The sequence below is a fragment of the Geotrypetes seraphini genome, chromosome 12, assembly GCF_902459505.1.
Source record: "Geotrypetes seraphini chromosome 12, aGeoSer1.1, whole genome shotgun sequence".
Classification (NCBI taxonomy): domain Eukaryota; kingdom Metazoa; phylum Chordata; class Amphibia; order Gymnophiona; family Dermophiidae; genus Geotrypetes; species Geotrypetes seraphini.
Genome location: NC_047095.1, coordinates 101,482,726 through 101,500,595, shown reverse-complemented (window position 1 = coordinate 101,500,595; position 17,870 = coordinate 101,482,726). Strand labels below are relative to the sequence as shown.

The 17,870-nt window shown below is 40.4% G+C and overlaps 1 protein-coding gene across 1 annotated transcript in view; it reads right to left on the bottom strand.

Moving 5' to 3' along the window:
• Positions 1–683: 683 nt before the first annotated feature.
• LOC117346187 (vomeronasal type-2 receptor 26-like) overlaps positions 684–17,870 on the bottom strand; it is a 62,794-nt gene continuing 45,607 nt past the window's right edge. The window contains exons 5-7 of the mRNA XM_033915589.1: positions 14,169–14,396; positions 8,557–8,683; positions 684–1,579 (exon numbers count right to left, since the gene is read on the bottom strand). Coding sequence (XP_033771480.1) covers positions 684–1,579; positions 8,557–8,683; positions 14,169–14,396 — 1,251 coding nt within the window. The remainder of the gene's footprint in view (positions 1,580–8,556; positions 8,684–14,168; positions 14,397–17,870) is intronic.

Below are 17,870 nucleotides of genomic sequence, written 5' to 3'. Positions count from 1 at the left end.
GGAACGAAACGGGGCCATGTTGGGACCCCCTCACTCCTGTTTAACAGCTAAGTGGATTTTTTCATCAAGTACGCAGTGACGTTTGCATGATATTAACAACAAGAACAAACCAGTTATTTTGAACTTTTGAAACAGTTTGAACTTTTCAGCCTTTCTAGGTCGTGATCAAAAAATATTTTTATAGAATAACAATGACTGGAAGGTAAACTCTTTACCCAAGGGAGGTTTTGTAGCCTTCCTTTCAGAGTTTCACATCTCTGAGTAATTTTATACAATATTTCTTGATCACCCTTCAAAGGCTTGTCTATATTTACATGGTCAGTTATATGTCTTTTGGGTTTAGGATATCAGGACAGTCAGAATTTCCAACTTTATTTGCCATTTTTTTACCATAAAAATGCCCTATTGAAAATGTCCCCAAAAATCCCATGTAAACATAGGAAGGGCCAACATTTTAACAATAGAGCAGTGGGACATCTTTGAGGGTACTTCTGTGAACTTAACATAAAAGGTTCTACATGCACATCTCACCAAAACCTCCTCTTGAGCATACAGCTGGCTTTGAATATTGGACAGACTGTGTACAAGTTGGAATGTAACTATAGACCTTACAAATTTCTGACAATGCAAGAATTTGTTGTTAGTTTAGCTTTCCTTTAACATTTATGGAAGTTAAAGACAATTTATTTTTTTGTGATATACTTCCTGTTGTTCCTGTCAGGCTTCAATAGAATTATGTAGCACTTAGGTAAGAAGATACACCCCAGTATTCCAGTACTAGAGGCCAAGATAGCAAATATCTCCACTGCTACCATGTATTTCCCCCTGGTGCTCAGATATGTTGGGATGAAAGAAACCCATACACTGCAGAACACCAGCATGCTGAAGGTGATATGTTTGGCCTCATTGAAACTGTCAGGTAGGTTTCTTGCTAGAAAAGCTACAATGAAGCTGATACCAGCCAAAAATCCCAGATAACCCAGAACACAGTAGAATGCAATTGCTGACCCTTCATTACATTCAATTTGAATTGTTTTATCTTCTGCTTGCATGTTAACATGTGGGAATGGAGGAGCAGCACCCAACCAGACAAGGCATAGGAGGACTTGAAAAAGGGAACAGGAAAGGACTATAGAGTATGAGACCCTGGAACCCATCCATTTCCTTAGATTGCTTCCAGGCTTGGTGCTCTGGAAAGCCATGACCACAGTGATTGTTTTTGCAAGGACACAGGCGAGAGAAATGGAAAAAGTTATTCCAAAAGCAGTCTGTCGGAAAACACAAGTCACTTCATTAGGACGGCCTATGAATATCAATGAACAGAGGAAGCAGAGCATGAGGGAGACTAGAAGAATATAGCTTAGGTTTGTGTTATTGGATTTCACAATGGGAGTGTCTCGGTAATTAATGAAGATTCTCAGAATGATGACAGTGATGAAGAGAAAAAATATGCTGATAAGCATCAGAATGGTTCCCAAAGGCTCTTCATGGGAAAGGAAGCTTACTATTTTGGGGATGCAGACATTTCCTTTATCATTGGGCCATTGGTCCTCTGAGCATCTTATACAGTTATCCATATCTGAGAAAAAAATAATATTTTGTTAGTACTTTTTTAAATTCTTTATTCATTTTCAAACTTAAACAGTGTTATACAGGAATATATTACAGAATATCTGAAAGACAACACTTACAACCTTCAATAAATACATAAAAGTTATTTTCACCTCCCCCCCTTATTTCAAGATAATCAAATAATATAAACCAAAATACATCCTCATTTTTAATATAACAGTTTTAATATATTGTCTCCCACCCTTCCCCCATCCCCCACCCTGGATGTGTGAGGTATATATAATTAAAAAAAATAAGGAAATATCATTCAGTTAGAATTAATTAAATTAGTCAATGGGCCCCAGGTGAGTTGAATTAATTTAGTATTACCCTTTTGATCCGTAATCATTTTTTCCAATTTATAGCAAAGACATGAGTGCCAACGAAAAGTGAAATTCAAACAATCAAAATTTTTCCAGTTTTTTGTGATCATTTGGGTGGCTACCCCAGTCATAATTCCAAACAGTCTATTTTCATGTCTATTAGTGGCTTAGGGGATAATTACAACCCGGAGATTACCATTTCATATGATAACAGAATCGAAGTTTCTAAAATTAAATTAATATGTCCCCAAATAGATCTCCAGAAGGTAAGTATCAAAGGACAATAGAATAATAGATGGTCTAATGTCCCTATGTCCAGATAACAGTGCCAGAATCTATTTGACTTAGAACTATCTATTTTCTGTAACCGAACAGGGATCCAAAAACAAGAAAAAACAAGTTTGTTTCATTGATGCTGATGCTGTACATCTCATCCTCCAAGACCAAATTCATGGCCATTGAGTAGCAGAAATCTGTTGCTTAATCTCAATGCTCCAAATAACCTGAAAGCTCGTTTTTGGTTTCTTGTTCAAGAATTCAGATATTAATGTATACCACTTGGCTGTCCTAGCAAATCTGTCTGGAAGCAGAGGCCCAACAAACTATACTGATTTTTTAGATTCCGCCAATCAGGGAACCCATTCTGAATGGCCTGCTTCAACTGCATCCATTTAAATATTTGAGATTTTGAAAAAATTTAGTTAGTATTTCAAAGACGCTATATTAAGTGACCTCCTCACAGTCACAACTGGGACATCTTCCTAATTACAGAAACCTGGCATAAAGACAATGAAGGAGTTACCTTGGGTATGCTTTGCCTACAGCTTGTTCATGGACCAACACTAGAGATGGAGGTGTAACTGCCATCATTAAGTCCAGCCTCAACCCAAGACTGATAGAGACCATCACATTAGACACACTAGAGTGCCTTACCTTCTCACTGAGTCACAACAGAGACCTAACCTTTGCTTTGATATACAGAGCACCACAGTCTCCAATGGCCAGCTTAGATGACCTGCTATCTGTCCTTAGTAAACTGGTTATCACATTCAACTGGATTACCATACTTGGAGATTTTAACTTTGCAAGCTACCCATATGAGACCAGATCCCCTGCAGACTTCATCACTTCACTCCCTTTCCTGACTCACTCTGCAAGCCATATCCTAAGACCTAATCTTTATTTAAAATGATACTCCACTCACAACAGGAACTTCTGGATGCACCATCACACCAGGACCCATGCCCGATCACCATTTGATCACATTCAACCACATAAACACAACAAATCAACCATCAACCATGAAGCAACCCTAACATAAGAAGATATACAACAATGCTATCAACTTAGAAGTTCTCTCCACTGGCCTTTCAAACCTAGTGGGAGCACAAAAAAACAAATTCTCAGTTTGCTGATGAGGCTGTCGTGGCACACCAAGGTAAAAACCCTATATGAAGGCTAGCCCCAGTCGAAGTGATCAAATAATATCCCTGCAAATACTTCTCCCTCTGGTTTACTAACAATTTAAGAACTAAGGAAAGAAAACTAAGGAAAGTGGAAAGGAAATGGTAATATCTAGGCTTAACATTGACAGGTCCAAATGGAAGGAACTGCATGAAGAATATAAAAAAGTCAATTTAGAGTCTAAAAAAAAGTACTGTTCCAAACAACTATTAAAGACCCCTAATAGATTAAAAAAACATAATTAAACTAACATAAAGATACTCACAATGTCACAAGGAGACAACAAGTGCCTTGCAACTGAACTCAACAGTGAAATGCTCTCAGACTACTTTGCTGACAAAGTAGACAAAATATGGTCTCACCTTGACTCGACTTCACTACCAACATTGCCCCCAGCAACTAAGACAAAACTAAGGCCCTCTTTTACTAAGGTGTACTAACCAATTAGCACAAGCTAATCAAATTAGCATGTGCTAAATGCTTACGCATGCATGTTAGTCTTACCCTTTTGGAAAAGAGGAGACTTAAAGGGGATATGATAGAAACTTATAAGATCATGAAGGGTATAGTGAAGGTACAGAGAGACAGATTCTTCAGACTGGCAGGGGCAACAAAAACTAGAGGTAACTAAAAATAAATTGAAGGGAGATAGGTTCAGAACAAATGCTAGGAATGCGCTTCCAGAGGAGGTGGTTGAGCAGAGTACGATTTTGGGTTTCAAAAAGGGATTGGATGAGTTCCTGAAGGGTAGGAAATCCAGGGGTACAATTAGAGGGTTACTATACAGTAAAAAATGCTCTTGAGTAATAGATCACTACAGGTCTTTGATCTGGGGGCTGCCGCGGGAGCGGACTGCTGGGCATGATGGACCTATGATCTGACTCGGCAGAGGCAATGCTTATGTGCTTATGTGCTAAGAATGCTCCTTGAATTCAACCTGTCACTTTTAAACTATATCTATCAGGTGGTATCTTCCTCATTTTACTACCTGTGACAGCTCTAAAAAATAAGGAACTACTTTTCTGAGTCTGACTTCATCCAACTATATGCCTTAGCACTCTCCTACATGGATTACTGCAATGCACTATTCAGTGGTCTCATGGCAAAGAATGTATATCTCTAGTGCATACAAAGCAAGACAATCAGACTTCTGAAAAACTTCTGTACCTATGACCCTGTCTCCCAGGCCCTGTCATTGGATCACTGGCTTCCTGTAGCTCAATGTTGTATCTTCAAGGGCCTGATGCTAGTGTTCAAATCCTTTCACAACATGGCACAGGGCTGTGTGAAGGCCAAGCTTCCTCCTTGTGTGCTGAACAGGTCCCTATGCTCCAAAGATGAAATATACCTCAAAATGCTCTCTGGGCATGTCCTTCAACTGCAAACCACCAAATGATATTCCTACTCCCACTTCATACTAAGCCACTGAAATTGACTGCCCCCACAGATCAGTTATTTTGATGGACTCCTCAACTTTAAGAACATAAACATAAGAACATAAGAACATAAGCATTGCCTCCGCTGGGTCAGACCCGAGGTCCATCGCGCCCAGCAGTCCGCTCACGCGGCGGCCCAACAGGTCCAGGACCTGCATAGTACTCTTCTATCTATACCCTTCTATCCCCTTTTCTAGTAGGAAATTGTCCAATACTTTCTTAAACCCCAATACCGTACTCTGCCCTATTACGTCCTCTGGAAGCGCATTCCAGGTGTCTACCACACGTTGAGTAAAGAAGAACTTCCTAGCATTTGTTTTGAATCTGTCCCCTTTCAACTTCTCTGAATGCCCTCTTGTTCTTTTATTTTTCGAAAGTTTGAAGAATCTGTCCCTCTCTACTCTCTCTCTATGCCCTTCATGACCTTGTAAGTCTCTATCATATCCCCTCTAAGTCTCCTCTTCTCCAGGGAAAAGAGTCCCAGTTTCTCCAATCTTTCAGCGTATGAAAGATTTTCCATCCCTTTTATCAGACGTGTTGCCCTCCTCTGAACCCTCTCTAGTAATGCCATGTCTTTCTTAAGGTACGGCGACCAATATTGGACGCAGTACACCAGATGCGGGCGCACCATCGCCCGATACAACGGCAGAATAACTTGTTTTGTTCTGGTAGTAATACCCTTCTTGATTATACCTAGCATTCTATTCGCTCTCTTAGCGGCCGCTGCGCACTGTGCCGTTGGCTTCATTGTCATGTCTACCATTACCCCCAAGTCCCTTTCTTGGGTACTCTCTTTCACTAACATCCCTCCCATCGTATAGTTGTACCTCGGATTTCTAGTTCCCACATGTAATACTTTACATTTCTCAACATTGAACTTCATCTGCCATCTCGTCGCCCATTCTCCTAGTTTGTTCAAATCTCTTTGCAATTCTTCGCTCGACTAAATAGTTTGGTGTCGTCTGCAAATTTTATTATCTCACACTTCGTCCCTGATTCTAGATCATTTATGAATATATTAAATAGCAGCGGCCCGAGCACCGAGCCCTGCGGGACCCCACTCGTTACCCTCCTCCAGTCCGAGTAGTGGCCCTTCACTCCTACCCTCTGTGTCCTACCCGCCAACCAATTTCTGATCCATCTATGTACGTCTCCTTCCACCCCATGGTTCTTCAGTTTCCGGAGTAGGCGTTCATGGGGCACCTTGTCAAAGGCTTTTTGGAAATCTAGATATATGATGTCTATGGGGTCTCCTTTGTCCATCCGTTTGTTAATTCCTTCGAAGAAGTGCAATAAGTTCATTAGGCACGATCTCCCCTTGCAGAAACCATGTTGGCTGGTTATCAGAAGTTCGTTTCTTTCAAAATGTTCATCGATGTTTTCTTTTATCAGTGCTTCCGCCATTTTCCCCGGAACAGAGGTCAGACTCACTGGTCTGTAGTTTCCCGGGTCTCCTCTTGATCCCTTTTTAAAGATAGGTGTAACGTTGGCTATCTTCCACTCCTCCGGGATCACGCCCGTTTTCAGGGATAGATTGTAAATTTGCTGCAGTAGTTCCACTATTTCCTCCTTTAGTTCCTTCAGAACCCTTGGATGGATTCCATCTGGACCCAGGGATTTGTCAGTTTTTAATTTTTCAATCTGCCTGCGTACATCTTCAAGGCTCACTTCCATGGATGCTAATTTTTCTGCTTGATCTCCATTGAAGAATTGATCGGGTTCCGGTATGTTGGATGAAATCAATATGTTGAAGAAATCAATAAAAACATACCTCTTTACCTAACTCCCTGCCCATTACCAAAGGATTACAAAGAAATGTATATTGATACTAGATCCTGGTATATTTCACACTAGGAAAAAAAAACTTGTATAGAAAAATATTATATTGTAACTATGGCAAATTGTAACCTGTCAACTGTATATTATAGGACTAATAATCTAAAGTTTAAAACATCCAAAAACCAGCCCAAATTGGTACTTGGACATCCTAATAGCAGGGACGTCCAAGTGTCAATAATCAAAACCAACATTCTGGATGTGGAGCAGAACTTCTGAGCTATTGTGCATTCAGAAAGCAAAGGGACATGTTGGGAGGTGTGTTATGGTTGGGAATCAGGTGGGCTTAAACCTGGATGTACCCCAGCCATAATCAAAGTTTTCCTGGAGGGAACTTAGATGCTGGCAGTTAGACCTGTTTGAGTTGCATCTAAGTTCACAAAGGTGCCCAAACTGACAAGAAGATGACTGGAGGATTTAAGGCATGACCCCTCTTACTCCCCCAGTGGCCACAATCCCCTCCTAACACCGAAAGAGTGAAAAAAACCTACATAAGCTTCCCGTTAGTTGATCATGACAGAATAAATCCCTATCAGCTGAGCTAATTTCTGCCAGGAGCAGCTGAGCCATGGATCCCTACATCCCTCCCCATGACATCCCCATATCCCCTGATATTCCACCATCTCCCACATTCCAAAATCCCCCTGACATCCCCCACATCCCCTTGACATCCTGATATCCAATACTTCCCCTGACATCTCTGCCTCCCACACATCCCCCCCAACATTTCTGGGCCCCCTCCCACATCGCCAGAATACCCCCATACATTTGGAAGAGCAAATTGCAAATTGCAGGAGGGAAGCTCACTCCCTCCTGCCTACTACAATAATGGGGCTTCCCCATCCCAAATCATCTTTAGTAATTTTGAGCCAGTCGGGGCCTTTGGTCCCTCCCACTGCATCTAAAGATGATTTGGAAGGGGGAATCCCCATCATTGCAACACATGGCCCTGTAAGCAGGAGGGAATGAGCTTCCCTCCTGCCATTTGCTCTTCTGAAGGTATGGGGTATTCTGGGGATATGGAAAAGGAGAATATTGGGATAATTTAGGTGGGGTAAGAGATGTCAGGGAAAATATGGGATATCAGGGGGATGTCAGGATATGAGTGGGGAATGTGGGGGATATTAGGGGGGATGTTCAGATGTGAGAGGGATGTGGGGAATATGAGAAGCGATGGGTTATCAGGGAGATGTGAGGGATGTGGGGATGTCAGGAGAGGGGTGTAGGGCTTCACAACTCAATATATACTGGCAGGGGAAATCCCTATCAGCTGAGTCATCAGAAGCTGGCTCAGCTAATGGGGATTCATTCTGCCATGATCAGACAAGGTAGTTGGTGGGTATGTCTACAAAACTTGCTTTTGTAGATTTTTCACATGAACATTTTTATTTTGAAAATGGGTAAAAAGAGTAGACACCGTATTGACTAAAACTTATATCTTATTAATTTTCAAAAACAAAAAATAGACATTTGTCAGTTTTGAAAATGGACATTTTTCTTACTTGGTTTGTGGACGTCTTCTAAAAAACATCCAACCTCCATGTATACAGTATAACTGTAACTGCTTACTGTGAATGTTTAACCCATAACCCATCCTGAGTTCTTTGGCGAAAATGGGTTAGAAAACAAAACAAAATAAATAAATAAATATAATTTTGGTTTAAATAAGGAATGCACTTGCCTATTAAGATCTATTGGGTTCTTCTTGCTAAAGAAGCCTAATCACTGTTATAGACAGCATTCTGGGATAGATGGATTTTTTTCAATATGACCTTTATCATTTTCTTATACATTACAGATCAGGTACCTGCCACCATGAGCATGTTCTTATACATTACAGATCAGTAACCTGCCACCATGAGCATCTTGTGTTACTTATCACCCACCACTTTGATTAGAGATCTCTCCAGCTGGACAGGGAATACAGTCATAGCAGCAGACAGGCTTTCCTTCTATTGGTAATTTCCTGTAGCCAGGAGCACAGCTCTGACTGCATCTGGATTGTGGAGGAGTCTGAGGATTGAGGAAAAAACAACAACTTTGTCTTCAAATGACAGTAGACTATAATTCTAAAATACAAATTATTTTTCTGTCCACTTTCTTCCTATATCACAAATTTTGCTCTAGATGTAATTTACCCCTAGAACAGCTAATTATAGACAGGCTATTTTTCATACACATTTCTGTAGGGGTGTTTAAAGGAGAATATTGGGGTCAGAGTTACTACCATTATGACATACTGTTTTACTGTTAACCTCAATTATTAGTAACCTGATCTTATTGGTAATATTGAGGAGAGAGTTGCATTAAGCAGAATGGGCATGGAGATATACCAGTGACATAGAGGATTTATTCATATATTAATCTTTTATAATTGCTTCTTTTATGTCTTATCTTTTTTGAGAGTTTAGGTTTTTTTTTAATTTTATGTGTTGTAAGGTTTACTTCTGATAAAGGTAGACTTGCTGAAACAGCTATGTTGAGAGATGTGAGACAGAATCTTCATCATTATAAGAGATAATTGCACTGAACTTTGCTGTTGTTTACATCTATTAAAACTGACTTTAAATCCTGGTTTCCTACAAGCCCCATGTCCTTTGTTCCTTTGTTGTCACTGCATGGGACTTTGCTTGCTCCTTTTTGTTTCATAGAGGATTTCAAAGCATACAAATTAAAATTGATGGAGCATGTAATCTTTTGTGATAATGAGCACAATAAATATAAGGAAAGGATTGGGGTTATAATAAATAGACCAAGAGAGTTATTTGCAACTGGTAAACATTGAAGTTATGGTAATGCCAGGGAAGTTGTTAATGGTGGTTCCAGGTGCTGAGATGTATAAGAACATAAGAACATAAGCAATGCCTCTGCTGGGTCAGACCTGAGGTCCATCATGCCCAGCAGTCCGCTCACGCGGCAGCCCAACAGGTCCAGGACCTGTGCAGAAATCCTCTATTTATACCCCTCTATCCTCTTTTCCAGCAGGAAACCGTCCAATCCTTTCTTAAATCCCAGTACCGTACTCTGCCCTATTACATTCTCTGGAAGCGCATTCCAGGTGTCCACCACACGTTGGGTAAAAAAGAACTTCCTAGCATTTGTTTTGAATCTGTCCCCTTTCAACTTTTCCAGATGCCCTCTTGTTCTTTTATTTTTTGAAAGTGTGAAGAATCTGTCCCTCTCTACTCTCTCTATGCCCTTCATGATCTTATAAGTCTCTATCATATCCCCTCTAAGTCTCCTCTTCTCCAGGGAAAAGAGACCCAGTTTCTCCAATCTCTCAGCATATGGAAGGTTTTCCATCCCTTTTATCAGATGTGTCGCTCTCCTCTATAAGGGAAGAGATGGTGGAGATTAGTTTGGATAAAATTTATGTTATTATGAATGTACCTCCAATGCTATAGAAAGAAGTAGGACGGACCAATTTTTAGATACTAGATGATGCGGCTATTTTTTCAATGTATAGAACTTAAAGGGCTCCTTTTATGAAGGTGCATTAGAGCCTTAAAGTGTGGAATAACATGTACTAAAATGCTGTGTGTGCCAGCCGCTACCACCTTCTCTTGAGCAGGCGGTAGTTTTTTGGCTAGCGCGCACTATAGTGTGTGCTAATCCAGTGCATGCGCTAAAAATGCTAGCACACCTTCGTAAAAGGAGCCCAGAATCAACTAAATTTTTATTGGATCCCTCGTATTCAATGATTATTTGGCAGCTGGGTAAGTCTGTGGTACAACCCATGGCACATAGGAAAATCACTGCCTGCTACCAGCTGAATATCAGGACCTGGGGCTGATTTTTCCAGCAGCAGAGTTTAAAAATAAATTCTCACTTCCACCAGCTGACTATTGACTAGCAAATGCAAATTGGACAGCATATGTAGTTTTCCCTGAAGATTCCAGCAAAATCATTTGGTGAGTCTTATGAAGAGTTTTAACTTTTCTTAGCAGGGAAATTACCACGAGGTAGACTAATATGTCAATCTCTGAATTTGTCACCATATCAATAAAAAATTATAGGGAGTATACAATTTTTAAAAAACATGCAATTTCTAATGTTATTTTGAGTTGAATTTGAATTCCCGTAAGAACTGACACTTAAAATTGAATATTGTAATGATGGGGTTCTTTACTTTTTTTGTAACAATGGTTTTCAGGATTGCTGGTATCTTTACAGAATGGTTAGTGGTATAAATGAGCATTTTTAAGCACTTTACAGCTAAAAAACAAAAACAAAACATTTTACAGCTTATCTCTTTTTTCTTTGACTGGGTGACCAGAAAATTGGATCAAGGTAGTGCACTAGATGTAATTTACTTAGACTTCAGCAAAACCTTCAACACGGTTCCTCATAGGAGGTTCTTAAATAAACTTGAAAGGATGAAGTTAGGGCCCAAAGTGGTAAACTGGATTAGAAATTGGTCTATGCACAGATACCACTATGCAGTGGTGGTTAATGGAATACACTCAGAGCAATGAAAAGAGAGTAGGGGAGTGCCCCAAGGATAGGTGCTGGGGCTGATTCTGTTCAATATGATTGTGAGCAACATTGCCGAAGATTTAGAAGGTAAGGTTTGTCTCTTTGGAGATGATAATAAGGCTCTCTTTTATTAAGGTGTGCTAAGCATTTTAGGACTCCTTTTATCAAGGTGCGCTATGGGGGTTAGCGCGTCAGACATTTCATCACGCGCTAACCCCTGCGGCAAGCCATAAAACTAATGTCTCATCAATGGAGGTATTCCACGCGTTAAACCCCTACCGCGCCTTGATAAAAGGACCCCTTAGTACATGTTTAGTGTGCACTAAATCAACATGTGCACTAAATGCTAACGCATCCATAGGATAACATGCATATGTTAGCATTTAGTGAGTGTTTAGCATGTGCTGATATGTAGCATGTGCTAAAAAGCATAGCACACCTTCGTAAAAGAGGGGGCAAGATTTATAAAAGAGTGGACATTCTGGAGGGAGTGGATAACATGAAAAATGATCTTGAATGGTTAGAAGAATGGTCTAATGTATGGCAACTAAAATACAATGCAAAGAAATGCAGAGTGATGCATTTGGGAAGTAGAAATCCAAGGGAGCCATATGAACTGGGAGGTGAGAGGCCGATTTGCACATATGTGGAGAGGGATCTAGGGGTGATAGTATCTGAGGATCTGAAAGTAAAAAAAAAAAGCACAATAAGATGGGGGCAGTAACTAGATGGATGCTAGGCTGTATATAGAGAGTAATAATCAGTAGAAGAAAGGAGATATTGATTGTCCTGTACAGGTCATTGGTGAAGCCACACTTTGAGTATTGTGTTCAATTCTGGAGACTGTATATGGCGAAGGCTATTTAAAAAAAACTTGAAGTGGTCAAGAGAAAGGCAACAAAAATGGTAAGGGGTTTGAGTCAAAAGACTATAAGGAGAAACTGGAAGATCTGAATACATATACTCTTCTGAGCATTGCAAAAAGTTCTCATTTTAATATTAATGAGTTCCTTGTAACGTATGTGCATGGGGTTCTTGATGGCTGCTACTGCGATTGATACAAACACCCCAGAATCCTTTTAAGCATTGGAGGCTGTACTGCTTTGCAAGTAAGATTAGCTACAACTAGTCTTACTTCCAGGGCAAGCTTTTGAGCATCTCCCTATAAATTGGCTTACATCGGGTCCCCTGAAGCAGGGAACGAAACGGGGCCACGTTGGGACCCCCTCACTCCTGTTTAACAGCTAAGTGGATTTTTCCATCAAGTATGCAGTGACGTTTGCATGATATTAACAACAAGAACAAACCAGTTACTTTGAACTTTTGAAACAGTTTGAACTTTTCAGCCTTTCCAGATTGTGATCAAAAAATATTTTTATAGAATAACAATGACTGGAAGGTAAACTCTTTACCCAAGGGAGGTTTTGAAGCCTTCCTTTCAGAGTTTCACATCTCTGAGTAATAATCAGCAGATAATCAGAGTAATATTAGCATTGCAATGAGAAGCACTAGCTAAACGGTGATGTTATATTGCCATCTTGTGCTTCCTTGCAGTGGCAGTTGCCTGTTTTAGTCGCTTCATCTTTGCTAATACATATTTACCCCCTCTTTTACTAAGGTGCACTAACTAATTTAGTGCGTGCTAGTGATTAGCACGTGCTAAATGCTAACATGCCCATTATATTCTATGGATGCATTAAGCTAAATTGATTAGCATACACTAAATCGGTTAGTGCGCCTTAGTAAAAGGACCCCTTAAGCCCTCTTTTATGAAGATATGCTAACCGACTTAGCATGAGCAAACTGATTTAGCGCACACTAATTGAATTAGCACATGCTAAATGCTAATGCGTGCATGCTGGTATATGGATGCGTTAGTGTTTAGCACATGCTAATTCGATTAGTGCACGCTAAATCAATTTGCATGCGCTAAATCGGTTAGCATACCTTTCCCCTGTTTTACTAAGGTGCACTAAGCATTTTAACGCATGTTTAGCACATGCTAAATCTACACACGTGCAAAATGTTAACGCATCCATAGACTACCATACACATGTTAGCGTTTAGCATGTGGTTAGCACATGCTAAAAAGCATAGCCCACCTTAGTAAAAGGAGCCCTTAGTAAAAGAAAGGGTGAGGTGTGCTAACCAATTAGCATATGCTGAACGCTAACGCATGCATGATAGTCTATGGATGTTTTAGCGTTTAGCATGCACTAATTCAATTGGCGCACGCTAATCGGTTAGCACACCTTAGTAAAAGAGGGGGGTTAGTGAAATAATGTTGGTATTTGATCAGTTATAAATCTAGCCTCATTCTTTTAAGGCTTATATAGTGTTACATTACTTTATAGAGTTGGGTGCTTATAATAGGAATTGCATTTGTTTTTAATAATTATGAATATCTCAATAGAAATTATGTTTATGTTTTTCTATACTAGCATACTTATAGAACATTGATTGTAATCTATTGTGGAAAAGTGTCTGATATATCTGACTAGTTTTTATTGAATTTTACATATTCTGGAATGTTACACATGTTTTGGTTAAAAAATGTTTAATATTTTTATAATTGTCTTGTCTTTTTAATATGTTTCTTAATTTATGTAATATTTATACTAGCAGATTTTTGTTTTATTATATTTGATTATAAGTTGTGGTTATAGCTGCTGACACAGCCCTTGCATGGATGAAACACTACCAGAGTCAGGCAAGCTTTGTTTTATGTTGGCATAGTGAACAAAGTAGTCTTTTGGCTAAGGAGCATTAGCCAATTTAGTGTGCACTAAATGCTAACACGTGCCAACATGTCCGTGAGATATAATAGATACATTTGCATGTGTTAGAGCTTAGTGCTAATTTTTAGTATGCGCTAAATCAGCTACTGTACCTTAGTAAAAGGACCCCAAAGTTTTGGCAAGAGATGCAATGTAAGTCCGCAGTCTTTGCTGCCATATTGGATCTTGTGGATCATCTGACCTGTTGCTCTTTTTGATATTACAAAATGTTACATCTCTCTCACCTGGTTAAATGCAATCTCCCATACTATCACTTTCTCATTGATTGAAAAATCCTCTCCATCTGAAGCATAAGGTTTATATCTTCCAACAATTTTATGTTTCACTGTCCCATTGGGCAAAAAGATAAGATTAATAATATTGTAGTCCATGGGTAGGTCTCCATTTTCATCAAAAAAGAACTCTTCACCAAGCACATTCTTAAAATGAACATTCTTCAAATAATGATGAATCTAAAGAATAAAGGACACATTTTCAGGAAGGCCTTAAACTGTCAATTTTCCTTTTATGTATTTGTTTAAGAACATTTGTAATCTGCAAGTCTAATGTTCATTCACAATTAAAAACACAATGACATTTTGTACCTGATTCTATAAATGGTGTCCCGATGTTAGGCAGTGGTAGACATCCTACCGCTGTCTAACTAGCCAATCAAGATGCACATTTTTAGAAAACAACTTGTCCAAAGCAGGTGGCCTACATTGTAGGCATTTTTCCAGATCTAGGCAGACACGTAGGGATACTTAAGATCACCTAAAGCTTGGTGTGGGCATGACTTTACTTGGAAGTGGCCCTCGGGAAGCTTTAGTGGACCTAGGTATCTCCCTAGGGCACTGAATTGTACTCAAAGACTTCATTGGGTTTTTTTTTCACTGTATGTCCAGATCTTCTTTATTGTAAACCGCCTCAAACTAACTTGGCTTTGGTGGTATATAAACAATAAATTATTATTATTAAATTATTATTATTTGAAATGTAGGCCAGCAAAATGCTAGTCTACATTTCAAATAGCCACTGCTGCGCAAGGAAATTTCCCTGCTATGATCAGTTAAACAGCTATGGAAGGCAAGCTGTGCCCTGTGAAATCAGCCAGCAAAAAGGAGGCATGCTCCCTTCTTCCAGAACCCCCAACCCCCTGACTGTCCATGGTAAGAGGAGTACCCAATTTTTCCTGATGCAACCCCAAACCTCCCTAACACTGTCCAAGGTAGGAGGGATGCCAACTGCCTCCTGTCACTGGCCCCATCAATCTCCTGAACATGTACCATCCTCAATACCCCCCTCCAAAGGTTTATATGATGGCTGGCAAGAAAGAAGCCCACTCCTTCCAACAGGCAGGCCCACCTCTTCTAAAATGGTGGGACTTCCCCTTCCCGGTGCATTCCGGGATGTACTGGTGAGGTACCTAAAGCTCTGATTAGCCCAAATGCCTAAATCCCCTCCCATAGGAGGGGCCTTAGGCACCTAAGCCAAACAGAGTCTTAGGGCTCCTTCCCAGTGCATCCTGGGATACAGTGGGAGTGGCCTAAGATTGATATCCAATCCCATAAGAGGTGTTTTTGGTACCTGGCCAATCAGATTCTTAGACCCCCTCCCAATATATTCTAGAATGCACTAGAAGGAGGCCTAAGACTCCGGTTTGCCTATGTGCCTAAAACCCCTCCTATGAGAGGCACCTTAGGCATATGAGCCAGTCAGGGCCTTAGGCTCCAACATGGTATATCCCAGAATGTACTGGGAAAGGAAAGGCCTGCCATTTTCCAGTGGCAGGCCTGCCAGCTGGAGGGTGTATGCCTCCCTCCAGCTGGACCTTCTGTTTACAAGGTACAGGGGGCTGGGGTAGTCGCTCCTTTAGGGGATCACTGGGTGAGTGGGGAGTTAGCAGGTGGAAGAGTGATCACCAGGTAGGTGGGTGTCAGTTGGTCACTGGGTGAGGAATGTTTCAGGGGATGTTCTGGCAGAAGGAAGTAGGCATCCCTCCTGCATATCATGGTTGGGTGGGGGTACTTCAGGGGAGTTTGGCAGGAGGAATTGGGTACTCCTCCTGTTGAGGGATGCTTCAAAGGTTGGTAGCAGGAATGAGTGGACATCCTTCCTGCTATCTGACACTGCAGGGGGATGGGGGTTCCCTGCCACTGTGGTAGTCACTGAGCTGATTGCAGGGATCAGCAGGGCCCAGCTCAGTGGCAATGTGATTCTCTAACCAGCGCCTGTTGGGGTTAGGTTTGTCCATAAGGACAAACACGATTCTGTTTAGGATGTCAGTGTTTGATTCTCAAAAGCTGATTAGATGGCTGCTTAGACTGGGCATCATATACAGAATTACATTACATTACATTAGATATTTCTATTCTGCCATTGCCTTGCGGATCAAGGCGGATTACAAAAGAATTACAAAAAACGTATTACAAGAAGAAGATATCTGGTAATTTCTAGAGGAGTTAAAGAGGGGATGAGGTTACTTTGGGGAATTGGGAAGGTATTGGGAAGTGGTGTTGAGGAGTGGGAAGGAGCAAGCGGTATTAAGTCATTTGCAGGAATTTCTTGAAAAGTAGGGTCTTTATTTCTTTTCTGAATGTTTTGTAGTCTGGGATCATAATCAGTAGATTTGAGATTTGATTGTCGAGTTTTGCTGCTTGTATGGCTAGAAGGCCATCATATAGTTTTTTTCAGTTTGACTTTTTTGATAGGAGGGTGCTTGAATGGAGTGTGAGTTTTCTTATGTCTAGTTGATGTAGTTTGGATGAGGCGGTTGTTCAGGTAGGTTGGGCTGCCGCCGTTTATGGTTTTAAATAGTAGGCAGTAGAATTTGAATAGTATTCTTGCTGGAATTAGAAGCCAGTATGAGTTGACGTATGTCTCTGTGATGTGGTTGTGTTTACTCAATGAAAAGATAAGTCTCAGTGCTGGAAACCCTGAATATGTACACCCTAGAGGAAAGGAGAGACAGGGAAGATATGATTCAGATGTTCAAATACTTGAAGGGTATTAACGTAGAACAAAATCTTTTCCAGAGAAAGGAAAATGGTAAAACCAGAGGACATAATTTGAGGTTGAGGGGTGGTAGATTCAAAGGCAATGTTAGGAAATCCTACTTTATGGAGAGGGTGGTGGATGCCTGGAATGCACTCCCGAGAGAGGTAGTGGAGAGTAAAACTGTGACTGAGTTCAAAGAAGCGTGGGATGAACACAGAGGATCTAGAATCAGAAAATAATATTAAAAATTGAACTAAGGCCAGTACTGGGCATACTTGCACGGTCTGTGTCTGTATATGGCCGTTTAGAGGATGGGCTGGGGAGGGCTTCAATGGCTGGGAGGGTGTAGATGGGCTGGAGTAGGTTTTAATGGAGATTTCGGCAATAGGAACTCAAGCACAGTACAGGGTAAAGCTTTGGATTCTTGCCTAGAAATAGCTAAGAAGAAAAAATTTAAAAATTTAAATTGAATCAGATTGGGCAGACTGTATGGACCATTCGGGTCTTTATCTGCCGTCATCTAATATGTTACTATGTGTTTTGGATTGTTTGAAGTTGTTTTATCATTGTTGCTGGGCAGGGGAGGTAGAGAATGTTGCAATAGTCTAAAAGACCTAGGACTAGGGATTGTACTAAGAGCCGGGATTGTGTTCTATCAAAGAATTTTTGAACTTGTCTTAAGTTTCTCATAACTACATATGATTTCTGTATTGTTTTATTGATTTGTGGTTGAATAGTTCAGCATCTATCTATCATCATTCCTTGTAGTTTTAGGGTGGGTTGAATGGGGTAATTGATTGAGTTAATTTCTATATTAGTTATGGTTGGGACTTTGTTATTTTTGAGGAGGATGAATTTTGTTTTGTCTGGGTTCAGCTTCAGTTTATGATCTTTCATCCATGTTACTACTGTTTCTAGTGTTTGATGTAGTGTGTTTGTCATAGAAGGCT